Source organism: Motacilla alba, chromosome 4 (assembly GCF_015832195.1).
Source record: "Motacilla alba alba isolate MOTALB_02 chromosome 4, Motacilla_alba_V1.0_pri, whole genome shotgun sequence".
NCBI classification, from domain to species: Eukaryota; Metazoa; Chordata; class Aves; order Passeriformes; family Motacillidae; genus Motacilla; species Motacilla alba.
The window spans coordinates 46056228-46083154 of NC_052019.1; the positions used below are offsets into that span (position 1 = coordinate 46056228).

The following is a 26927-nucleotide window of genomic DNA, read 5'->3' on the forward strand; positions in this document are numbered from 1 at the left end:
CTATTTTGCCAACAGAGAAAACAGCTGCAACAAACAGAAACAACAAATGCAGTCCAGAGGGGCTGCACACACTGCAGCCAGCTCTGCTCCACACTCGGGCCTGTTTCAGGTAGACTCCTGTCACTCCTGCATGCTTCAGGGACCACAAACAGCAGAAAATGAAACTGGCACATCCTCAAAGAAGAACACCAAGGAAGAGCAGAAAAAGTCTATGAAAGAGTCCCTGGCACAGGAGAAGAAGCTGTTATCACCTGCAGCTTGCTGTCTCCTGCAACCACCACCTTAGCATTACGATTGCTTGGCAGTTTTGTCAGAATCCTAAGGAAATGCTATAGACCCAACATCCTCAGCTGACCCAAAAAGTTTTTGAAGCAGATCCAGCAGCAGTGGGACTGCTGAGGCTTTTGCTCATCTCAGTGAGACACCAAGATGTCTTCTCCCACTGTGTGGGAGAAGGAAGGATCAGCACTACCAGTGAGGTCACTACTTTGCTCACTGGTGCACAAGTTAAAAACGAGAGAACTTGAGAATGTTACCTATGTTACTTTTAAGTAACTTAGATTATTCAAACAGTGATGGTTTTTCAAAGCACATAAAGAAGAAATCATTCTTCCCTGCCTGCAGCACTTGTCTGAGGATCAGACAGAGATGCTCAATTATACTGTGAGGAAGAGACTTATAATCAAATTTGCTGGAAGGGCTTTAAAAGATAATCACTCATGAATGAAGTGATGAATTAGTGAAATCATGTTAGACTAGTCTGTACAAAGAGGACTGAGCTCATTTGACATATTTGTTTGCTTTCATTCACAATAAGCTCATTAAATAAAGTTTAGTTTATAGAGTATATTGTCCTGTAAATTTGAGAGATCAAAAAGGATTGTGACACTCCTTCCCCCAGCTTGGTGTTCCAGGATGAGAAGAGAGTGAGGAGTTTGTCAGGTTTACATATCAGCATATGTCTGTAGGACCTAAGACAGCATAGTTAACTCTAGATGAACTCTAATTCAAATAATGCTGATGGCTCATGTGACTAATATCATGGGATGAAGCCGGGCTCAATAGATACCTCTAGTCACCCTAAAAAGACAAGATATTAATTGCTACATATTTACTAGATATCCATCTAGGAAGTCACACACAGGATACCCTAAGTTTGCATTTCAGACAGAGCCACAACTATATGCAGAGTTCTTTTTTTTTATTTTGTGTATGTGCTTATATCTCTCATGCTTGTTAGATTTATGAATCCCAGCAGTCACTGCTTAGGCAAGTTATACATATTTAATTCTTACATTTTTCCTCATAAATTAATCTATACAGCTTCTATCCATTTACTGCTTCACAGTTCTCTTCAATGACCACTGTCTTTATAACATGAACACTAATATAATATTTCAACTCCTGTAGTAGCAGCACTCTTCTTCTCTTGTCCCCTGAAACAACTCCTCCTATACACATAACATAACTATTCTGACATTTCCTACCACCTTAGCATATTCACAGGGACTCCGCATTTAAAACCTTTATTCAGGAGTGCCAAAATTCAGTGGGTTTCCTCACAGGGAGATGGGGAAGAGCATGACAAAGGTATTACATTCCTCTTTTTCTTCTCACCAGCAATTTTTTGTCTAGGACTGAGATAATGCCAAGTGAAATGGAGCATCAAGTGACTTCAAGTTTAATTTATTACAACAAAAATTACAAAATAAACCCTATGTTAACCTCAATAAAGCCTCTCACAATTCAGATGCCTTTCAGATTCTCTCTCAACATCTATGCCATTTGATTTCACTGGGACACAAAAGGAATTTACAGTTATTAATCTCTTTTATCAAATGGCCCTGTTTTCAGCACCAGTGAGACAGCACAGCCTGAAAAAAAACCAAAACCATCAGCCACTTCAGAAATTCATCTTCTGTTCTGCCTATGCAAAACATAAGGTACACATAAGCACAGTCTCTCTACTCAGCAGCAGCAGCTGCAGGGTGATGTCAGCAGCTGTGTTAAGACACAGCAGGTGTTGCTCTGCTGCTGCTGCTCTTCCCCTTCCATGTAACACAGATTCTGGTCCTCTGCAGGCACATTAAGGATTGCAGTCCAGAGGGAGAAGCCAGAGACCATAAGGGGGGCTGGGAAGGAGGGCAACATCAAATGAAGCCACCAAACTCATGACCATACCTGCAGAAGTCACGTATGATATGGAGAGAGGCCTTGAGTGATCAGCACAAATTCAAAACTTAGCCCTATACCAGCCACTGTGAAGAAAATGAACTCTACTCCACATGAAACCAGCTGGGCTACACCAACGCTACAGCTCAAGCAGAAGCTTGTTTTCTGGTGATTCTCAATAAATACTCAATGTATTCTAGTTTCTTCCTTAAAGGAGCTGCATATTAACTGTCTTTGCTCAAGAAGCAGGACCCTTTGCAGCCACTTCCCTGGAAACCTATGATCTATGCATGGTTTATTACCTCATTATACTGATGGCTGAAGAAAAATGAGACTCTAAGAACTGTCTGCTGCTGGTAAATATTTAACTACCAGAACCATGCCAACAGACTTCTCAACTTGATTCTCTTCAAATTTACTTCAGAATCATGCTTTCCTCATCCCTTACGGCCTGAAGCTGAGAGTATATTTTACTTAGCACCTTTCTCCTCAAGGATGTGAACAGATCCTACTAATATACTATGACACCATTTACTTTAAAATGAACTTCAGTCATCTTATCTCTTCAGATAAAGAATCATTCTGAATGTTTGCTCTACACTTGTTGCTTTATGAGCTTCAGCTTCACACATTAGAAAACTATTAACAGAGGGAGAGAACCATGCTTAGCCTCAGAAATTGTTTGAAGGAGACAGAGGGGTGGCACTTCACAGTTATGGATGAAGCGTTATCCAGCATGGCATAGACCAGGGTGAGGAAGGGCAGATGTGGAAAAAGTCATCACACAATCCCAGGGCCCAGTAGCTAGAGGAAAGACAAGTATCAAGTGTAGAGCAGCCCCAACCTTTGCACATTCTGAGGATGCAAGTCCTGGCCACTCTCTGTTCCAGCTGTCTGTTCCAGGCCCACAGCTCCTCCACACAGCAAGAACTGCAGGAACAAGGCACCTCCTTCTCTAAGGAGTGTGAATGAGAGAGTGGCTGTCATTCCAACTATCACTTCTCCCTCTTCTCTTCCTCTTTTTTATCTCTTCAGCCTGTTAAAATTACACTTAGCATATCCAGATGTCCTTAGGAAAAAGAGTCAGTTGAATCCTCTAAAGCTCTGGTTCTCAGGTCAGCATTCAAAACTGAAAGGAGATCACTGGAGCAGCTCACAGAAAAGAACAGGCACTAAAATACCCTAAAGCTGGAGTCACAGGGTCCTATCTAATATGTAAATCTATTTGCTAAGAAAATTGACTACATTCATAAGGATTAGAATGCTACAAAGGCATCAGATCCAAAGGGCCGATATGAAATACACTTCTGGACGTATCTGTGGGTCTAAGCAACATTGTGATTTCTTTTTATGCCTTTTATGTGCTACTGCAAAGATAGCTGCTTTGTCCTTTCTTTCATAGCTCTGATTTTCAGCAAAAAGCTCTAGTTAGACTGTTTTCAGCAGAGAAAAACTGATAGCTTTAGTTTTTTTAATGAGAATTTCAAACATCATTTATTTCTGTAATTCCAGCTCAACTGTCACCAGCACCATTATAAGAGTAATGCCAGGACTGCACTCCCAAATATACCTTCAGATCCATGGCAAGCAGCAGGTCTCATTATTACACCAGCTGCTTTATTTCTGTATTCCACTAAAAATACAAGACTCACACAGCAGGCATTTTATGAGCATGAGTTAAATTTGCTTTAGCATTAGTAACAACAAAACATGATTATGTTGCATTTGGCAGTGGGCAAGGAAAAATAGCTTCCAGTTTGACCTCTGTCCTTTCTACTAAGTAGACATCAGCATCCCCTGGTGCTGGTGCAAACAGAAGTGCTATGGCTAGTGCTGAAGGCCATGCTGGCAGGCTGATTACAGGGCCAGCATCCCAGTGCATCCAGAGTCCCCATCAGCTCCCAGCTCCTGACTCACACACAGCTCTGCACTGAACAGAAGCTGAGAGCCACTGCTGCATGAAGAGGCAAGATACAGCAAATTAACTGGCTGGCAGCATCTTTCTTCTTTGAGAGACAGCACCTCTGGCTTCCACTAAGTACCCATCAGAATTCTCAACCTCTGCCTTAGAAAAAGACAATTTGACTTGCCAAAAGAAAACCTGATGCGCTGTGCTTGACAAGCTGCTCACCTGGATTCACAGCATCGCTGAATACAGGTGGTTAGTGTCCAGCTGGCTCAAAACCACATTTAGCTCTTGTCTCTGTAATTAAGAACTTAAAGATGCAGTTATGTATTTTTAAAATGTTTTCACATTAGCTCTGTTAAGGCACTGTAAGCAATAAAAAGCACTTACTGATACAGCTATCATCAGGAAACATCTCTACGAAGACAAAAGGTATATTTCTGTGTGAGTGTCTTAGCTATTACTGCTGGCTCAGAAGTATCTGATTAAAAAAAATACACTAAACTTTTCTTCCCCATTAATTAAAGTCATTAGCTGCAATACAGAAAATGATCAATGAATAGGCATGGAACAGGTTCCCAGAGAAGTTGTGGACGCCCCATCCCTGGAAGTGCTCAAAGCCCGGTTGGATGGGGCTCTGAGCCCCTCCATGGTCTAGTGGAAGATGTCCCTGCCTACAGCAGGGAGGCTGGAACTGAATGACCCTTGAGGTCCCTTCCAACCCAAACCATTATATAAGTTTAAGATGATAATATGCTATTCTAAGTATTTTAAGCCTAGAACTTTTAAAGTAAACAAATAAATGTCTCCTGCTTGTCAAAGTGGCCACGAAAAAAGATTTATAGCATAGTTATAGCAGCAAAGCCTCTCAGTATAGCAATAGCTCATATGTACAAAACAGGTAAATAATTACACTGATTGTTTTTCCTTCAAATTAAGATTGACACCAGTTCCTTGGCTTTTTCCAAATCTAGGACTTTAGCTGTTTGTTATATGTTTCAAAAGGCATACATTTCACATTTTTTAATTTATAATAAATCATGCTAGTACTATTTATTGACTTCTGTTATGTAGGAGAGGCTGAACACTCAAAGCATTTTTAATTTTTGAATGAGACCAAAAATGTGTGGCAGAATATACCTGAAAAATACCAAAGCAATAATCAAACCTCCTTTGTTGTAAAATCTATTTGATGCTGAAACCCATTCCCTTCTGAAACAAAACCATTCACATTCAGTCAACTCAATCTTTAACTTAGGTTGCTACTGTTCACCAAGTTAAAAAAATCAAATTAAAAAAGTCCAATCCCAAAGAGTAAAATATATCCATTAGCAATTCACTGACACACACACACTCCAAATCTATTTATGTCAGTCCTTCTGCCATTGCTTGTTTATATGATAAGAATCCCAGTTTTATAAAAGAATGTATTATCCTCTAGATTGTGAAAGAGCTTGAAAAAAAACCCACTATTCAAATCCATCTCAAAGGCTTCCTCAGTGGAAGGCGAGTACAAAGAACCACAGTATTTTGTTTAGCAGATAAGTGCCTAAAGTTTCTGAGAAGCCATGACATTAAAGAAAAATACACACACACAAAATATTCAAGGAGCTGCTTGCCATCAAGTGACTGAACTGGACATGGACAAAATTAATCCGTAGAAATACAGAGAGAAAAAAGGTTTCTGTACCCTATAACCTGCTTTGGTTAAGAAATTTGTTTTTGTTTCTATTACCTTGCAAATTTGACACTTGGACAAAAAGCTGCATCCTGAGGCAAGAGCCTCAAACAAGCTCTGGCTCACTGCTCTCTTCCCCAGCCAATGATGAGGTGCACACTACATGCCCCCCACACAACACAGAAGGGTTTCTGGTCCAGGTGCACCATCACACTGAGCGGCTGTGCACTGCTTCCAGGTTCACAGCTAGCCTCTCCATATGGACAGCTTTTTCTGGATATTGCAGCCCACTCAGAACAAGACATAGTGAAAAGCATAATCATGCCCACAGAGCCCAATCTGCATATCCAAGACCATCTGCAATATGAAAGGAGATACCCAGGACTATTCCACCTCACCATCCTTAGCAAAATGGAGAAAATGGCATCGGCCAGGCTCTCAGACTGTTTTGTTGCTTTGTTGTCAGGAAGAAAGACAGTGGGAGCTGACCTGAGTTCCCCACAGTCACACAGTAAAAGGATCCTTGTAAATCTTTCTCACATTATAAAACTTCTTGAGAAGTATGCAGTCTGCAGAAGCCACAGCAACATACTGAGTCCTAAAGGCCTTTATTATGAGCATGTTCCCAGAGTGCAAAACAGTGTCTGGATGGCTTATTAAAAGTCTACAAAATTACCTGACCTACAAAAAGTAAGGAATAGAGACTCATAACCTTCTTTCCAACATGTCATCCTTGAAGAAAGTACAAGGGAAAATACAATCACAGTCTCTTTGTTAACACATAATTTCACTGGGATACAGTTTCTCAGTGTTCCAGTTTCGAGAGTCAGGATTTGCTATGGAAAAATAAACATCATAAAGAACCTCTTTCCTCACTTGAGACTGATAAGTATCTGTAGGTTGTTTCCCCCTTATGTTTATTTTCTTTTACTCTCTGAATGAGTGAAACTCAGTTAAAACCCTACTGCCATATTTACCTGCTGCTGCTGCAGGCTCTGAGGCAACATGCAAACACTACTGAAATTTAAATGAAGGCATTAAGTAACACTATCAAAAATAAGGGATAGTCTGAATAGTTATTTCTGCACTGATCAGGGGTTATAAATACCACAGAGTGCATGTTACAGTAGACAGGGCATGCTACAACCAACCAGAAAAATTGTAGGTGAACTGCTCAGTAAATATTGATAGTCTGGGCTAAACATAAGAGTCCATTAATTCTGTGATTTCACCACTGCCTTGGAATAAGTGTTGTTCCACATTTCTCTCTCTGAATATGTGCTGCTGGGCTTCAAACATACTGCCCTAAAGTCAGACACACTGGATTTTTCTTATTCCATCAGTGGAGGGCACACAGGAAGAGGAGGATCAAAGCAGGGAACAAAACCAAAGTTCCTCCAACTGCAGCTTCCCCCTGATGTGGATCCCTTGAGAACACAAAAAACCATATCATAACACCAAAAACCACATCATGACCCCAACAGAGGCTGAGAAAGCAGCACTGCAGGGGTGTGACCTTCACCCCTCAGCTTGGCTTTGAGCTGCTCTGGAATAAAGAGCAGTGAGGTGCCTGGAGCAGGAGCTGGAGGCACACTGAGGGCCAAATGCAGTGGGCTGGGCTATTTCAGTGGTCAGCAATGCTGAGTGTGATAAACTGGCATAGGGATTTTTTAAATTTTAAATGACACATACTCTAATTTCTAAAACAGCAAGGGAGGCCAAGTGATTTAAATAGAATATGTGACCTGCTATCCCAGTTTTGAGTCTGGCTGGAGATAAAATAAAAAACCAGCAGATAAGGTGGATCCCCTGTCGGCTCCAGGCCTAGGAATAGCTGCTGGCTGACTCCCAGAACTTTGCATTGCTTGTGCATATGGAGTATTTCAAATCTGTGCCATGGAAATATATTATTATTATTCTCTTGAACAGTTGCAGGTAAGATTAACTTGTGCCACAGCAGCATGACCTATGAACCAGCACATTGCTCCTGGTTCCTTCTAGTGGGTCTTGCTGGTCTGACTGCTGCCACAGGGTGCTGTGTAATTTTCTTACGAGTTCAAGGCCTTGAGCTGTGGAATTACTCACCCAAAATCTAGAATCAGAGGCACCACGAAGGTCAAAAGCAGTATCTAGGAGTCTGAATTCTAAAAGTTATATGACATTCCAAGTTTTTAGCAATATATCAATACTCTACATGGGCATTTTTTAAAACTATTAATAGCTTTTGATAGCTTCTACCTTATTATGTATCTTTATGCAGTTAATTCTGTTATTAGTTATGAGTATTCCTATGTTCCACAAAATCTTTTTTATCATATATCAAGAAAATAATTAACTACTGATACTTAATGCCAAGTGAGACAAGATGAGACGTAATTGTTAGCAGTAGAGTGCCCCAGTTACAAGGTCTTACTTCCCAAAAACCCAAAGCTCTATTTGTATTAGAACACCAGTGAGATCATAGTTTTCATCTGTTGCTTCAGTGGAATCCCCAAAAATAGTTGCATCCCTGTTCATGAGAAAAGTTAACATGGCTATTCCAGAAACAGAAGTAACCAGGAACTCCCAAGGAAACAACCTACAGATTGTGCAGCATTATGAAATGCTGAAGAATGGCACCACTGTGAGGGTTTGCACACATTAGAGCTGCATCAGGGTCTGATCTATAGCAATATATATGCACTTTACACTTCCACTGCCAGGAAGAACAGTGTGCGGTCATTACTCCAAGGAGCATGCATGGTTTAATAGGTATAACTCAGTTTTAGAGCTTGGGTTATTTGACATCTCTTTAAATTACTCTAGCTCAGTTTACTTCCAGTGTGCTTAAAGCCACAGGGCACTGCAAGACCAAGCCTGAAACATCAGCCTTCAAACTGCAATCTTCTAAGTATGCCAGATTTTATTCTACCAGAAAGGCTACAAACACTGAGCACACACCTTTGGCTTCTGATTGATGCGCACAGATGTAAATATGAATTATATTTTCATATCCTTTAGCCTATCAATCTCTATGGCATCAGATAAATAATGTTACTGAAAATCATTACAATAAAAAATACTGAAGAATGATCTCACACCCAACAGATTAAAATGGAAAAAAATGGTAGACTATTCAGTACAGAAAATTTCAGTCCCTGCACATTAAATTTGGACTAGCCCCAGCTCTGCAAAAAATAATAGTGTTACCTGCCTCACAAAAAAAACCTTTTTGACTGAAATCCTCTGTAGCTACCTGCAAAAGTGTACCAGTCAGAACTGACTGCAAAAGATACTGCTGTGGTACCAATGCCTGAGAACATATTCTGGCAGGAATCTCATCTAAAAATTTTTATTATATTTTTCTTTGTTTAGGTGAATTTCAACTCATCCTACAGCAAGTCATTTCCCAAGTCAACCGAGGGCAAAATCCTCAGGAACCTCCCCATTTTCAACCCTCACTGCCTCTTTGAGGGGCACCTTTAGCAAGGCTTAGACCTTGCAATATTACAGTAAGCACATTATGGCTTCAAAACACTTTTCAAAACCAACAGGCAAACTGCCAAAAGGTGTGCCACAAACATATGGAACCTGATGCCTCAATAGTTCAGGACCCATTTGAAAGCAGTTTTTGGGAAAGCACTAGCAGGAACCCACGATATTGCCAGCAGCATGGAAGATTAAAAGACAATGGGTAAACTAAAAGCAAAAAGTCCCATCTAACAGAGATGCCATGATTCAACCCTGCACTGTATTTGGTTACTGAGCACAAAAACTCCTCACGAAAGAGCTCCAAGGACTGGATTCAGTTTTCCTGTTTCAACACAGCTGTGGCCATCCAGCAGACAAATGAAAATGGGAAGGCAGGAAAGACATACTCAGCCTCTGGCTGCACAAAAAAAGTGATTGTTCAAGATCACTATTTGCTGTGTCTGCACTCCCTCCCTTCCCAAATTTAAGAGACTTCCTGTCTTTAGTTAAAAATACTACCATGTGTATTGCTCTGGAGAAGTATTTACAGAGCTGCAGGAAGTCCTGATCTCAGCATAAACTTTAAAAACTGATTCTGTCTTTTAAGAAACTGGGAGCTTCCTGGTAGTTTTACCTGGAATTTTCAAATTCTGAAAAGCTAGAGTGAGAGGAGGAGAGGGGCCAGTAAATTGAAATGTATCCACTGAGAAGCAAAGATAAGCTGCCCACTTGGCCATTTCACAAATATCCCTTCTACCTAAAGCACATCAGCTATGCAGATCAGATACACAGCTCTCACAATACAGCTGCGAAAAGCAGCTGACTTTAAGTTCCAACTGTTTTATTTGTGTTAAAAGTGTTAAGTATTTACCTGAGCCACTGATCAAGATCCTTGACTTCCAACATTTAGCTGACTCAGTATCACCAGCCTTGGGTCCAGCATTCAGGTAAGCAAGACCACTAATTTCAATTTCTCACACAGCATTTCTTTATTACAGATATATAGCTTCTATTTGGCTTATATTTTTGTATTGCAAAGAATTCTTTAAGCTTATTTCCTTGTCTAGGGAAGGGCAGAGACAGTATCTGTAGGAAACATAGCTGAGCTACTTTGTGGTTATGCACTGGGTCTGCCACCTTCTCAAAATACTTTCAGACAGTTCAGCCCATCTTTACTGCAATTAACCTGTTAAAACCATACACCTCAGGCTAGCCAAAACCTGTGCCAGACTCCCAGATGAATCATCACCTCAGTTCCCAGCCTCTAGCTTGCTCAGCCTGGAGATTATCCCACTGCTACAGCCACCCTCCCTCCATCCCTGTCAGTGCATCCTCCACAGGACCACAGCTACAAACCCACACCTGTGCTAGGTCTGCACCTGGATCAGGAACCCTGTCGTGGCGATGTCCTCCTTGAGGGACTCCAGCCTAGAGGAGCTGCCTGAGGAGCAGCTGAGGTCACAAAGGCCCCTAGAAGTGTGAATGCTGCTGTGCCTCAGGGGCCTGGCACCTTTATGCTTCTATTTAGAGCAAACACATAAAGGTGTTTTATAGAAGCATTCCTACCACAGGTGGCACAATGGAAAATGCTCACAGCTGTGCTGTCACAAGCAGAGAGCAGCTGGTTCAAACAGCAAGTACAGAGTATAAACAACAAACAGTTGGAACGAGAAGGTGCAAACTTCTCAAAGAGAGGGTCAGGTCAGGCCCTAGAGAAAAGAAACCTCAAACAAACCCACATAAATGTTGTTCTGTGAACAGTATGGCATAAGCACTTCAAGTTCAACCAGTGACTACACCGCACAAACACTCATCTTGGAGCAGGAGACTGGAACAGGTTGCCCACAGAGGCTGTGGAGTCTCCCTCACTGGAGACATTCAAGAACCATCTGGATGCAATTCTGTGCCATGTGCTCAAGAATGTCCCTTCTTGAGCAAGGAAGCTGGACCAGATGATCCCCTGTGGTCCCTTCCAACCTTTAACATTCTGTGATTCTGTGGTCTTTTCCTCACCACACTACTCTGGCCAAAGTGATATCCTCGTGATATATGAAGTTTGATTTGCCAGGAAGAAAAGCAATGTAATTTTTCCTCCACTCTGGCAAACATACAATACATTTAAGGATGCTTCTGTGATCTCTAAATCAATTTGTAGTCTCTTTAGTTTTAGGTAACAATGGGGAGATGCTGGGAAGCTGAAATTGCTGCCTACTTTGCAGATAAACAAAATACTTCTTAAAAGAAGACAGTTTATTTCTCTCCAACTGACAGGAATGTGAGGACTGAAGTAATTTTGATCAAAAATGATGAGACAGTAAATGTGAAAACAACTGCTTCAAAACTGTTTTCAAAGTTGTTCAGAATCTGAAGGAAAAAAAGTAAATTATATCTTGCCTGTCTATAATGTACTCAATTTTTCTGTCCCTTTGAAGAAGCACTGCCTGTACTCATGATGATAAATTCAACTTTTCTAAAGGTATAAATGTCATATTTATAGAGTAAACATCTTTCTTCTATTTCCATTTGATGGAATACTGAGTATTTCCTGATCACTACGGGGAGGTTGTGCTTGCCAGTCCTCATCACACAAGCAGAAAGCCTTTTGTTTATCCATGTCCTGACTGCTGACAGCTGACAGTGGCCTGCTTACACCCAGCCTCACTTGGACAACGGAGAATTAGTTCATGGACAAAAGCTACCATCCTTGGTAGGCAGGCAGCCAAACAATGTTCATTTTAACTTCTCTTCTTCAGCTGCTGTGCCACAGAGTCATTCTACATGAGGGATTTATTTCCCTAGCAATGGACCTGATCTTCAGAGTACAGATCCATGCTTTCCCAACACCTGGATGGCAGGAATTTTTAGGGACCCAGGACTCATGCATGAGCTGAGAATAGAACATGTCACAACAAATAAATGGCAGGCCTGAAAATTGTCCTCCTCCTCGCCTCCCCATGCATGTTCACAGAACAAACAGTTAGCTTCAATTCTTTGCTGGGCTCTTCCGATCTGCTCTGGGATACAGAAACAACAAAATGAGTAGTCATATGAATGGCAGAAGTGACCTTATTAAAAGTCACCTCTTTCCTATGCAAACCTAATGACCAGGTTATTATTCAGTATCTTGACAGCAAGACAGAGAATGAGACAGAAGCACAGAGAACCTGCCTCTCCCTTTCATCTTTCTGGAAAAGAGCAAAACAGATAAGAAACCAACCCAGAGCAAGCACTGCTGATACATGCCCTTAACAGACACTTAGTTAACATCATACTATAAAAAAGGCACTGTAGTGATCATGAAACATCACTAGGCTCAGAAGAGTTTACTGCCTTCTCAGATGTAGGGACGTCCCCACTATGAGCCACCCAATGAGAAATTCACCTTTAATGCTGTTTTCTAAGATGTCTTCAGGGTGAAGATGATCCTAAAGAAAGCAAGCCCAACTCAAGCACACCTACTCCATTCATTTTCCAACAGATCGTTCTTCATCAGTGGGAAGGGGGAACTGAAAATTTTGCTCTTTAACTAGATATTGAGAACAGGTGTGCTGTTTGCTTCCTCTCTGATGCCAAAAATTTCACTGAGTAAGAAGGACTTCTGGAGGGGAAAGCCTCAGTACAAAAAAAGCAAAAACCAAAATACAAACATCTCTATTTCCCTTTCCCTCTTCTCCTATCCCTTCAGAAATTAAGATATTATAAACTCTAGGAAAAGGTCTACATTTCTGCCCTATAAGCTCTCAAACACCAAAATGTAAAAAGAAAAAAAAATCAGAAGAGACTCGTATTCTTAAAACAAGGTTTGTCAACAGCTTTAAGTGCTCAGCACTTCAGTGATTTGTGGTAAATCTTCAGAGCATCTCAGACACTTGCAAAGCAATTTTCTCAGATGTCCTCTAGAGGTTTAGTATTATTTTTTTGCAGGTATAAAGATTGTGAGAGAAGTCTTTTAGCACACTTGCTAAGAGTGCTCAAAGGAACAGTGCCAGACATAGCTTTATCTCATAAGAAACAAAACTTATAATTGCAGCATTGTTTGTATGATCACAGCATCCACTGCAAATGAAATCACAGCATCATTTTCTGTCATCTACTTTATTAATCATGGAGCACCCAATACAGGTATCACCTTATGACTATTTCTATCCCCATTCTAAATTAAATATTTTCTGAAAGTCACTATCAACAGGAAGTTATATAAATTTTCATTTTCCTTTACAAAAAACCTGTTGAATATACTCGGAGTAATGTACTTCCCAAACTTTGGGAAACACAGTCTGTACTCCACACTCCTATATCATGTATGAGAAAGCTCTTCAAGAAATCTGTTTAAAAATTACACAGATTTTGCAATGGACACGAATGTTGGACCAGCATTTCAGTTTTCTTTACATTTCCTGCAGTACCACACAGCCTTGACTTAGCACACAAAAGCTCTAACTTCCTTAGGCTTGTGATGCTGAAGAGAATGACCACATTCTTTCCAGCCTTGCCAGAGCTGGTTTTCATTTCCTTTCCTTAGGAATTGCCATATTCACACAACCACCAAAGACACACATCTGCTGACACTCAGAGTAGGCAAAAAAAGCAACAGCATGCAAGAAAAACTGATCTGATATACACATTTCAATTAGCTGCTTTTATGTCAATTGCCCCAGTGGAAAACAACACCAAGAATTTGAAGTCTCACTATTCATGTGTGTTTCAAACCCTGAGCGAGGCTGGTTTTTAGAAATTTCCAAAACCTCTAAGAGAATGAGTGTCTTGCAGGTAATTGTAGGTGCACATACAAGCGTATCTCACAGCCCATTATGTAACTGCAGCATCTGTACTGGAGAGAGAACACACAGCAAAACACTTAATGGGAGTAGCTGCAGAAGTACAAAGAGAGATTAATTTCTGCGCTATATATCACATCTCTCCCCAAAAGTGTATTTATCAGGGAAAACAGAGCCATCTCCCAGCTGCCAGATGAGAAGAGACAACAGGAGCAAATGACTAGCAGCCATTCCCAATGCCACCCTGTTATTCTGGCACAGACACGGCAGCCAAGTCAAAAAAATGAACTTGCTGAGACAGGAAAATTTTTTTTTGCAGCAGAAGCACCAGAGATCTTCTAAATAGGTTTTTCTAAGACATGCAGAAATTAGTATTTGAAAGAGTGAACAGTGCTTCCATAAACAAACAGTTCAGCAGTTTGTAGGTTTTTGTTTATATATGCCAGTATGAGCAAGAGGCTTCTGTTTAGAAAAAAAGATTTGGATCAACAATCTAACCTCTGTTGCACCAGGCTTTCAAAGTGGAGGAAAGACAAGGGAAAACACGCCCAGGGGCCATAAATTACTCCCAGTTCTTGGCTCCAATTAGATATCAATTTCCAAAGGATTTAAGTGGGCTGAAAATAAAAATTAGGGACTTAAACCACATTTATGTGAAATATTTGGCTGCATAAGACATTCAATGACAATCTGCTTCTCTGTAGTTGCCTGGCATGTCCTGGGGTTGCTGTTTGTCAGAATATCTTAGAAATCCCAGCAGTAGATCACATGCAAAAGAGAAAGAGGCAAAATTAAAACCTCCATGGAAATATCCTGTGGCTATTAGGATCCATTTAGGTCCTTTCTTATAAGACATTATAAAACTGAAGGACAAAGTGGATAGGTGTAATGCTAGGAGAGTTATGGTGATTTGAGAGTAAGAATTATTATAAAAATTAACATGAAGGACAGGAAAAAGTTCAAGCCAGTCTGAGGAACAGGGTAGTCAAAAACTTATCAGCTGACAGCACTGAAAAAAATATTTTTGACAGATATAGATGACACTGGGAACCGACCAAAGAAAAAGCCCCAAAACAAAACCCTCACTACTCTGCCTTCTGCAGATAAACCCAATGACTCTCCCACTGGTTGCAGTTTGCAGCTAGGAAGAAAATTCCCCTCAGCAACAAGCATATGCAATATCCCGATCAAGGAAGAAAATAAATCCATAATGTTTTTCACAGAAACCTTTGCAATTTGCTCTTGCCAGCTTACACACGCTCTTTCCCCTTGCCAATATATTCCAGATGCACAGTTTTAAGAGAATTTTGCACATAGAAATGGAATGTATTCTGAATTAATGATGCTAAATAAAGGTACATTTTGAAAACAATTCAAGTTTTCCCATTTTACTTCCCTCACTAACACTTACTCAAAGCAAGTCCAGCCTTTTGCAGAGGAAATGTCACGATTCCAGCACCTTCACACAGGATAGAAACAGTTTTAGCAAGACACAGGGCTGTGTGACTGCAAATAAACCCGGTTTTAGCTAAGAAAAACCCTGTAACCCAGGCTTCTTCATTTTCCAGGGCTGCCACCCATCCTGAGCAACGCAGGCATGCTGGTGGAGATCTCCATAGCACAGACTAAACTAGAAATTTCACTTACATGAATGGCCATAAAAAGAAACACAATTTTAGACCAGTAGGATTCAGCACTACAGAGAAACTAACTAGGACCATCTGAAAAAAAAGAAATTAAATCCAGTCCCTTCAATGTTTCCTGACTTAGAAGGTTTATTAATTTTTAAAAAATAAAAACAAACAAAACCCCCAGCAATTTAAAGCCTTGATTCTGCGTTAACAAATGCATTCTCCACTGAGATATGGTGATGGGAGATGTTCCTCACAGAGAGCAATGCAAGCAGGGCATTTCTTTCAGCGTTGAGCTGCAGGAGTTAAAACATGCAAGTCAAGAGGAAGCAAAAGAGTTGGCAACCTTTAGGTTTTACCACATGCAAAATAACTGCAGAATTACAAATCTGGGACTCTAGCAAAATGAACTGCAGCCTTTGGGGAATGAAATTATGTGTAATAAGAATTCCTGTCCAAAGAATACAATATAATATGCTTCAATTATTTGGAAAAACTGCCCATGCTGCGAAGCCCTTTTCTCTTTTGCACATAGTCTGCTGTCCAGATTTCTAACACATTCTTGTCAAAGCAGCAATCCCAGGACATCCCAGGCAGTTAGAGTCTGTCTAAGAATTAACCACTTTAAACACAGAAAGACCCACCTGTCAAAAACCTCAATTTTACAAAATGCAGAATTTGTATAAGAATCCTTCTGAAAGGCAGAGCAGCTAATGACAGCTTTAGGAAGAGCTGTAGTTCTCATTTAGAAGTGGAGCTGAGAAGCTAATGATTAAGAATACAGCTCCTAAGGACAGCAGTCCCTGCTGTAATCCTGTAAACCTGAAAAAAATGACATTGAAATAGCAATAATGGCTCATTTATCCCCACAGCTGTGTATTTATTCATCAAAACCACAGCACACAAACACACTGTGCATTCACACACCTGCCCATCAACACCTGAGCTCTTGCAGTATGTGATGACCAAGTGCACATCCTACAGCCTGGGGTAGTCACTGAAGTACCACCTCCAGCCTTATGAGTGGAAACTCCAGTCAAGGCCCCAAAAGGCACATGGGCTGACTGATTCCCATCACCAAACACAGCACGAAACAAGCTGCAGAGCCCACAAAAAGTATTGTATATTAATTTATTCCAAAAATTTCCACTTTTTAAATAAACCAAATCTTGTATTGAATACTTCTCCCAATTAGACTTTTCCATTACAACATCTCTCTGCTTCACCTATTTGATGCAAGAATTTAATTCCCAATGCATGTCACTGTCGTTCCATCCCACAAAGTAACAGACACGATCATTTTCTGCTCTTTCTTATTATGACAGTGGTGCCAAAGTAAGAGCTTTTCCTCCTCCACCTCCTCCTTCTCCTCTCATTTTTGGTGTCTCTTCTTAAAGCTTTATCAGCTTTCGGTCTCAATTTAGAGCCTTAGAAAAGCACGAAGCTTGTCTGCAAAGCAGTACCCTGGAGAAGTCAGAGGTGGCAAACTGAATAGGGAGTGTCAGTGTGAGATGAATGACAGTATAAACGCTCTCAGCAAGGTAAAAGGTGTTTTCAGCACGCCCTGCTAAAAACTCAGAAGATTAAGGAGGCTAAGTCAATATTTATCTTGAATTCCCTACTTAGATGTCCTCATATACAGGCACGAGAAAGCAAAGAAGGGCTATTCTCATTAATGCAAAAATAATGCAATGGAATTTTGTAATAGGCTTTTCAAATAGTTTGAGAAAAAAAATATTGGGGAAGAGTAGAAAGTTCATTTCGTACAACTCAACTCCACCCACTGCCGCAGGTTTCGAGACACGGGCAGAGGAAGCTGCTCAGTAAGAAGCGCCAGATCGCCTTGGACTTCCTTCTGTCACCACACACACATTCCAACAACTTCCTTGCCATGGGAGGGCCCGGACACAGGGACGGAGTTCTGTTCCATCACAGCAGTATTTCCAAGCATACACATGGCATATCTCTATTGTTAAGAACTTTAAAAAAAGGACTGAACTGCCTCCTCACCCAGCAATTAGGAGTCGCTCAGGCCTCTTAATATCACACTGTCCTACGGGCCAGCGGATCTTTAAATCCATCGTGCGTCTGTTCGCCTGCCTTGTTCCTAATCACAGAACCTCTGGGACTTCTAAAAGCCCGGAGAAGCTCAAAGGCAGGTGGACTTCAGCACTTCACGTACAGGGCAGCAGCAGCAGCACCGCGACAGCCCGCAAGTGAAACTTTTTTTTGCACCGGCGTTTTACTCCTCGCTGTTTGCAGAGCAGCCCGTGAGTCACCGGGGCAGAGCCCGCGGCTCCCGCCGCCCGTGAGTCACCGCGCCCCGCCGGGCACGGCCGGGGCGAGCGAGGGGAGCGGCGGAGCCCCAGCGCGGCCGGGGGGACACCTGCCCCCAGCTCCGGGCCCTGCGCCCCCGCCGCGCCCCGGGGCTCAGGCGGCCCAGGCGCCCGCAGCCGTGAGGGGCAATCCCGCCTCCTCCCGCCGCTGTCCCGCGGGGATCCTCGCCCGCTCCCCGTCTTACCTGAGGCGCCGAGGGCGGCAGGCAGCCATCCCGCCGGCCCAGCAGCAGCGGCAGCTGCCCCGTGCCGCTGCGCAGCGCCCGGCCCAGCCCCGCCAGCATGGTGCTGCACCTCCGCCTCCTCCTGCCCCGGCGGGGTCCGGCCCTGCGGCCTGAGCCTCGGGCGGGCAGCGCCGCTACCGCGCGGGGCGTGAGCGACACCGAGCGCAGGGAGGGCGGCTGCGCCGGCGGCCGGGGCGGTGTGCGCGCCTTCCCCGGCCCCTTCCCGCCGGAGGGGCCGGGCTGGGCTGGGCTTGGCCGGGCCGGGCTGTGCCGCTCCCTCTGTCCCGCGGCTCGGGCGATCCCCGGCGGCGGCGATGCGCTGCTGCCCGGCCGGGAGCTGCTCTCGCCCCGCCGTGCCCAACCCACCGCCCTTTGCTTACAGGTGCTGCTGGCACCCCTCCTCCGCATCATTCTTCTTGTAACTGAAACGGGTTTTCTACTAAAAACTATTAAAATAGCGATTAATGCTTGTCTTACCAGAACATATGGTTCCTCTGTCGCTGAGTATTGCCTTTTTCTTCTTTTTTGAGGAACGGGACTATCGCTGCTCCTGGGTTTCAATGAAATAAATACATTGAGGTACCACAGGAATGAACAGCAAAGCAACAGAGCACGCTCTTGTAGTTAGTCAGTTTATGTGAGAGTTTTGTTTACAGCAGTAGAGCAATTAGCAAGGCTTAACGCTTCCCTATTCAGTTATTTGTTGGGTATCACCTCCATGCCCACAAACACAGGTGTTCATGTTCAGTGCAAACCACTGAAGCACACCAGACCCTCGGCACTGCATCAGGGAAACATACCGGGAAGCTTTGTTGGGTTCCTCTGCTTTCTCCACCCGATGGTGTTCCTCCAAAGCAAAGCTGCACGAAACAAAACCTTCCCTGAGGATGAGAAAAGCATCTTAGAAAATGGGCTGCCGTAGAGCTGAAAGTGTCACCGTCATGGAAAAACTCTGCAACTGCAGACCTGATGGCTCAAGAGGACTAAATAAGACCCCGCTTGCGTTCATCTTCTGAGCTCTGGAACAGAAACCTCCAGCAGCTCAGACCTTAGGGCACGTAGACATTCACTCACATTTCAGGGCCACTGTGATCTATTAAAATGAATGTGATCTCAGAAAACAGTAGAAGAGCAGCTGCGTTGTTAGCAGGCCATGACTCCCAAAGGCATCTATTTGTGATACAATCACTATTAGTATTTACTAAAGCAAAAATTCTCTGAATTTTTTAGTAATTTCCCTTTACAAAACTAAGAGTTAATTTCTCAACCTTATGCACCTTAATTACGTTATTTATATTAGAATCCGCAAAGTTCCCAAAAGTGAAATAAGGATTAAATGGTTAGCTATATTAATTCAAGATATAATATTTATGCTTTTATCAAACAAAGGTAATTAGGTCATGGCAACCAGCTTTCTTTTTTTTTTTTTTTTTCTTTTTCTTTTTTTTAATACTTCTACCACATAATGATGGCTTTATCTTTTTTGGAGAGGAAAAACCATGTCAGCGCTAGAAAACATAGTTTAATTTTGGTCATTGTTCAATGCTGTATTTATTTTTTGTACTTTGTTCTAAAATGTTGATAAGGAGCAAAGAAGCACTAATGCTCACAGCAACTTGTGGATGTTAACTTATGGAGGGGACTGGGAACCAAGGCTTATGTTTTTATATACAGGCAGGAGAATTAAGAGAACATTAGTCACTGCCAAATTTAAAAAGGTGACTTGACTCTTTGAAAAATCTATCCTAAATTTACCTTTCACACTTGTACAAGTGTCTCATGAGGCAACTCCTGCTTTTCTGGCTAAGCAACATGTTTTGTGTCTTACAGTTTCCACTGTAAGTACTCCCTGTTCACTGTAACTTGGTTGAGTTTTTTAAAACAGAATCTCAAAATGCATTTTCTTGTAGTTCAGGTCCAAATTAATGTCATATATAACCAACACTTGACAAAGAAAACTCTACATGAAATTATCATTGTATTTATCTGCTCATAGCCACTGAATACCATACAAATAAAAATTACTGTGAAACATCCCTATGGTCACAAACACCATTAAAATGCCTATCCAATGGAGTGAAAGGCAAAGTTTCTTGAGTGTAACTGCCAAAACAGGGTCTCAAACTGAAGTATGTTCAAGTGGACAACTTTTAGAATTACTTGCTAGTTCCCAAATTTTTGCCTGTTCCCCTCTCCCCCCCAGTGCTTACCAGTGTAGTTGGTAACAAGAAGTTTTAAATTATATTAACCTGCAACTATCTTTGAAGGAGTCTTCTTGTTCTGTGAGGTGCAGATTCATCCCTTCCCTTCTGGTATCTATGTGCTCTGCCAATAAGAAAGAGCACTTCAAGGGAAGTGACTTAGGCATGCACAGCATCAGGGTTCTCTTCATATCAGTCAGACACGACTGACCCCAGATCCAATGAGAAAATTACTAGGAAAGCAAGCAGATTATTACAGACGTAAGACTTATGTTTCAAGTTATATTATCAGAGGTATTTTTAAAGACAAAACTATTTACTAAAATAAAGCCAGAGGGAGTTCTAAGGAAGTCTGAAACTAAAGGGGAGTAAGAGGGATGCTGGTGGTTCTAAGTGGAGAGGGGTCTGTCTCATAAGTTCATTCATTTCAAAATAAATTTTATAAGATAGGACAGAAGGACACAAACAACTTTCTGAATTTTAAAAAAAGTTTTTCCTGTGCCAATAGCAAGCCAAGAAGAGTCCTAACATGCCTCACCAACTGGATTGTCAGAAACACACGCCTGCAAGAGCAGAGATCTCCACCCTCACCACAGGGAGGAACGTGACTGAAGGTGATGTACCTTATATTTCAAATATGTACAGAAAGTAAAGGCACACAGACTAATTACAGGGTGATCACCTTCATTAGCCAGCTATAGAAGTCCAATGACAAATTTGATCAGGACCCCAATTATAGGATGATGTTCCCACCACTCAAGGAAACAAATATGATCAGATGTAACTTCAGCCATGATTACAGGGAAGCCAGAGCCCTTTTCCTCATCCTCTAACTTGTTTCATTCATCACAGTTCTTTAAATGCTTCCTTTTTTGTTCACAGGTACCTTTCCAGAGCTGGTGGGTAACAGAGAGAGAGCAGAAAAAATCTGACAACAAGACTTAAAAGTCCCCCAACAATACCAAACCTGTGGATGCCATGGGACAGAGAGAAACGGCAAGCATTTCTCACAGTGGCTTGTGAGAATTTTATCATGTAGGGACATGATTTTATCATGTAGGGACATGATAATTTGTTAAATATAAATAATTATCAGGTGGTGTTTTTCTACTTCTGATTTTTCTCCTTCTCAAGGACAGTGTGTGAAGACGATGTTTTTGTTAGTTAGCCAATCAAACAGAATCTATCGTAACACTCTATTAAAACCATGCGGTTCTTTTGAATAAAGGCTTCTTGTTCTTTTGCACAAGATTGCCTCTGTCTGTTTCTGTGTTCTTCACGGCGCAAGAGTGACACAAACCCACAGCAGAATGTTTGAAGTTCTCCTTCTAAGGCTGTTCTATTCTATTCTATTCTATTCTATTCTATTCTATTCTATTCTATTCTATTCTATTCTATTCTATTCTATTCTATTCTATTCTACTCCCCTTCAGTGAGCAGGATTCAGCATACTCCTGGGACAAAATTTTCCAATGCCTCTTACTTGAAAACCATCTGCTACAAGTTCTTCTTTGAACTCTTGCACACTACAGTTCAAAACAGAAAATGTAACGACATCGAATAAAATTCTGATATCTCTTCCAAAAAACATGTCTATACTCAGACTTATCTTGCATTTGGTGAAGAAAAGCTGCTGCAAAATCTCTCCTCTTCAGCAGCAAGTATGAGGCAAGATCTCAAGCCTTGCTTGCAGAACTCCAGGTAAGGTCTTTACAAGACATTAGTAAACAGCCCGACTTTTCCCCAAAGTCTCAAGACTGAAACCCAAACTCCTATGTTTTCATGAAGAGGGGAGCACTTCTGGACATGGTATCAGGAATGTGCCATTCAGTGTAAAGACAAGACTTTTTCACCAGGGAAAAAATATGTTCTCTCCCATGGCACAGAGCAAAAAAATCTCTCTTCAAGGTATAAAAGAAGAGCTCACTGCAAAATATTACCTCTGCCAGTACTAATATACTAGTCCTCCTGCTCTAGTAAAGAAAGAGTGAGATGAGACCTATCACTGCCCAGCATAAAACACAAACAAAAGGTCTGTATTTTTTATAGAGCAGGGGATCATGCCAGTAAGATTTCCTAAATGAACTGCTGGAAGGCATGATATCACATGGGAAAATACCTGGACTCCAATTACAGAAAGAAATTCTAACTCAAGGCAGAAGTGCTTAGAGGTGGAGGCTCATAAATACACTCTTATTACAGAGTTGCCAAGCTGTCTAAATTGTACTGGAGTATTAAGTCAGTACAGCAGAGACCCGAGTCACAATTATAGGGGGATGACATCATTTGCAGTCATTGCTTTTTCCTCCCTCTTCTGAGTCTTTTTACCTTTTATTTAGACTTTCTGATATGCTTCCTCTGGCTTGTAAATATATCTTTGAAGTGGTTTAATGACTGTGGATGGAGAGAGCTGGTGGGATAGTGGGGAGACAGGGCAGAACGTCCCCTCTGGATGCCACTGCACAGGGAAATCAGCCTAATCTGCCTCGGGAGCCACAGCTCCAGGAAGAAACACACAACAAACATGCCAGAAAGATATGGGTGGAGATCTCCCATTTCGAGTTTCAGTTCTGGAGCCATTCCAGGCCCAGCTTGTGCTCAAGGCATCTGTCATCAGACAGCAGCAGCACGATGGAAAAGTTCAGCTGTTTCCTTTTCCCTGGCTAAACCACAAAGCAGAGCTTTGGCTGTTTCCAGGCTCGGTTCCTTCTGCACCACTCTGTTATAGAGACAGAGCTCAAGTCTTTAGCTTGGCACCTGCAGTATTAAAGAGGCAGCCTTAATGACCTACACTACACCTGAGGGACTGATGGCTTAAAACATGAGAACATGCAAATTTAATGTCATCAGAGCTGGATAGGAAACAAGAACTGCTCAGAATAGAGCACAAGCCTTGTGGTGAGGGTTCCTCAGTGAAAAGTCTGCCTAAGCATTCCATGCTGGTAACTGAGAGTTGTAATGGCCATGCACAGTTAGACACACACCACTCAAATACACAGAATGTGGAAGCAAGAGGAAAGAGGGGAACTGAAAGAAACACTTCACAGTTCAAACCTGCAAATAGCAATCAAAAATGACTCCTCAAAGTAAACGTTCATTATACCAGAGAAAGTAATGCACACCCACAACAGCATGTTCTTTTTGTTAGTTTGCCTTGTCTTTTCACATTAGTCATTGCAAATGACCACCAGAGCTGAGCACAAACTCCATGAGTCACAACCATATTCAGTCTAAAAAGTCTGACATCCTGTTTTATGCAAATACTCAGGGATCTGAGTACCCACTCCAAGCCCCATCCCTTCCCAGGACATTGAACTCCATCAGCCTGTTCTGCAGAGCATATTTGTGCAAGTGTTTCAAGGGGTTTTGTAGTAATATTCTTGTTTGGGTAACAGTCCTTCCTCCCTTCAAGGTGGTACCATGTTGTCTGCCCTGTTACTGTTTTAGGCTGAGGAAGAAGGGCTGCCAGAAGCATTGCAATGTGTTTGAGAGAAGGCTGACTCCTAAGATATTTTACATTTTATTCATATAAAAATCACAAGCTGAAGCTGAAGGACATTCCTAGGAGTTCTAACACCTGCTTCAAGAGGTCTTGCAGTTATGCCTGGACCTTTTCCTTTTCTACAACATGCAGTTTCTACACATACCTACAAGATTTCAGTAACTTCCAGGTTTCTTTTTAAGGAAAGTGCTAAATTTTGAAGGAGCTGAAAAAGTCTTTCTCCAGTTTTAGGAAACTGCCACTGAGGAGAGCTGAGAGTTCACGGGTTTCTGTTTTGAGGGGGTTCTTTGGTCATTTTGGTTTTTTTTCTGATTAGTTTTTGTTGTTGTTGGTTTTTTATTGTTTTTTATTGTTTTGTTTTGTTTTGTTTTAAATTACTCTGTGAAGCTAACACAGAACTTAATTTATTGTTTATAACACAAGCACACTTGCTTATTTAAAGACATGGGTATTACTGGTTAACCAAGTTCGTAGTAACAAGAATTCAGGATGAAAAAGACTAGAAAAGGGAAAAGGCTGGTGATACCCACCTTCACGTGAATCAGCTCATGCAACATTGTTTGTGATAGCTTGCATAGTAACCAGGCACTTATGTCAACTATAATCCTAATAGGTGGTGTGGAAAGACAAATGAAAATGACATCAGAAATTTAAACACATTGAGAAACTGAAAGCCACAGAAGACAAATTAAGTAGAAGACCTAAGAGGGTACTAAAGAAATAAAAGTATAGGGCAGCTTGCTCTGTTGTCCCCAGTTCAGGAAGCTACAAAACATTTGGAATCTTTCAGACAGAAGGAAAAGTTATAATTTTCTCCACAGGTAATTATATTGCAAAACCATCCATTAGAAGAGATTACTCATTCTAAGGTCAACAATACTCAGTTACTCTGATAAGCAAAAATGCTGACAGGGTTTTACATATCCAGCTGATCTCTAAATACGTCATGTAGAAATGCATCTCAGGGTAGGACAAGTTACACACGAGGGATTTCTCATGTTTCAGCCCGACGATCGGATACCAGTCACTCTTAAAGGAGACAGGATGCTGGGGCAGGTGGATGGGCAGAGCTGCTCGATGCTCCAGCTGCAGCCTGACAGGGCTGGAGCAGCTGACAGACCCCTCACACACTGCTTTTCCCAGGGCTGTGTTCCTCCTGCAGAACCGATCCCGCTGCACTCCTGGAGATGCCAGAGTCTGTGTTGCACAGGCAGCTTCCACTCTTCTTCCAGGAACTTAAAAAGTTTCAAAACACGTTTGGAAGGCTGAAAGATTTCATGCTTGCTCTCCAAGAATAAATTCCACTTTCACGTACATGGTTTAGTAATTTGAAATAATAGCTTGGATGAGGGAAAAGGGAAAACTTGCAAATGCAAATGGCTTTTTATTTTGAATGAACATATAAGGCACTGTGAAATTCAGGCAGATTGTAAGAAATGCCTAAACATGATCATCTGGATAGGGAAGTGCCAGTCTTTCAGAAGCTCTGCACGTGCTCAGTAAGCTGGATGAGGACATCCAGCACATATACCAGTGATTACAGTTTTACTTCTGGCCTCTCCTAAGCTCTACTTCAGATAATGAAGGCATCATATTCTGCTGCCAAAAAGGAAAGAGCAGAAAGAATTCCTTAGCTACAGATGACTTTAAAAGCATAAAATGAAGGAAGATCTAATATGTAGTTATTTGAATTGTCATTGTTGTAGTAATTATCTTTTACATGATGCTAATCATGTGAGAATTCTCTTGATACACTCCAAGAAGTAGAAATGTCTTTGGATTTTAATATGGACAGGAATCATCAGAATCTTGTGAAGAAAAATAAAATGTTCTCAAAAGAGACTTCAATCCCAGTTATTTGCTAAAGTTGTAACCGCACTTTTCTGGATTCCTGAATTTGATATAACAACATCAGTTTAAGTAAAGACATGCAAGACTGCTAGAAATGGTTTTCTTTTTTTTAATTCTAGAGGCTGATAGGTAAAGAAATTGCATCAATAAATCATTACAGTTTGCCCATTTCCTTTAAAATTCCCAACACAAGTCTATCAAATATCCTGGTATGCTAAAAATCAGAAGTATCTGTGATTCTGATTATATTCTACCTCCTTTATGAAAATCTGAGATGCAACAGGGTATGTAAAACCCCCTCACACTTTTTTAGAACTGAATAAACTACCAGCAAATACTATACAAAAATTTAACATGTATTAAAATATGCAAAACTGCTTTTAAACAAAACATAATTCAAGTAATTTTTACATAATAACAGACACGTATTTGGGGTATTGCATAAATTCATTGCCAGCTAAGCCTCAGACCTCCCTGCTCCCCGTACTGGCTACTGAATTTCTGCAGGGTTACATCCTGCCTGCAAAGACAAATACAGTCCAAAACTTCCAACTGCAGAAATCAGTGACTGAAGTTTTAATTAGCTCTTCATTTATCCACCTTGAAACTTCTTCATAAAATTCTTAAAATCTACCTGGTGAAAAAACTTGATTCCACATTTAATATTACTGAAGAGCTCTTGACTCTCAGGATTACTAACAACTGATTTTGGCTTTTTGCAAACACCAGCCATGACAAATCTATCTTTTCAGTATCTGACCCAATTTACAGAAAGCCAAAGCAGAACAAAATTACCTGCCCCGCTCATCTTTCCTTCACTGCCATGAGAAGCACTACACCAAGATTAATAAATGGGTTTATTTCTAGTAAGCTTCAGAACAAAATAAAGAACTGAGCTAAGTAACGCTTCTCAGGGAGCTGCATCATGCGCCCTACCATTGTAAGAGCTTCACAGGCTCTAATTTCTTCTACAGGAACTTCCATACTGCTTCCTTGGTTAAAGACATACAAGATGTTGCATTGTAGAACAAAGACATGAAAGGGATACCCGCTGTCAGTATTTAAAATACTGAACATTTGAACTCATCACCCAAAGACTTGCTTAGCTGGGGCTGGGAAGCATCTTCCCTGGGAAATCTTAAATTTCTAGTGAAACAGACATGTGTTATACTATGCAATGTGGAAGACACTTAAAGAA

General features: G+C 41.4%; 1 protein-coding gene across 1 annotated transcript; it reads right to left on the reverse strand.

Annotated features, from left to right (window-relative positions):
• Positions 1 to 3594: 3594 nt before the first annotated feature.
• On the reverse strand, positions 3595 to 18583 carry LOC119700912 (atherin-like). Its single transcript, XM_038136622.1, has 2 exons — positions 18137 to 18583; positions 3595 to 4375 (listed from the first exon to the last, which is right to left on the reverse strand). The coding sequence occupies exons 1-2, from the start codon at positions 18581 to 18583 to the stop codon at positions 4310 to 4312; spliced, it is 513 nt and encodes a 170-aa protein (XP_037992550.1). The 3' UTR covers positions 3595 to 4309.
• Between the last annotated feature and the right edge of the window lie 8344 nt (positions 18584 to 26927).

What these genes read in the sequence shown, in the direction of transcription:
- LOC119700912 (XM_038136622.1), bottom strand. Translation starts at nt 18,583, where the DNA reads ATGCGGAGGAGGGGTGCCAGCAGCACCTGTAAGCAAAGGGCGGTGGGT. An exon ending in TGCCGCCCTCGGCGCCTCAG is followed by an intron (nt 4,376 to 18,136) that starts GTAAGACGGGGA and finishes TCTTAATTACAG; the next exon opens with AGACAAGAGCTAAATGTGGT.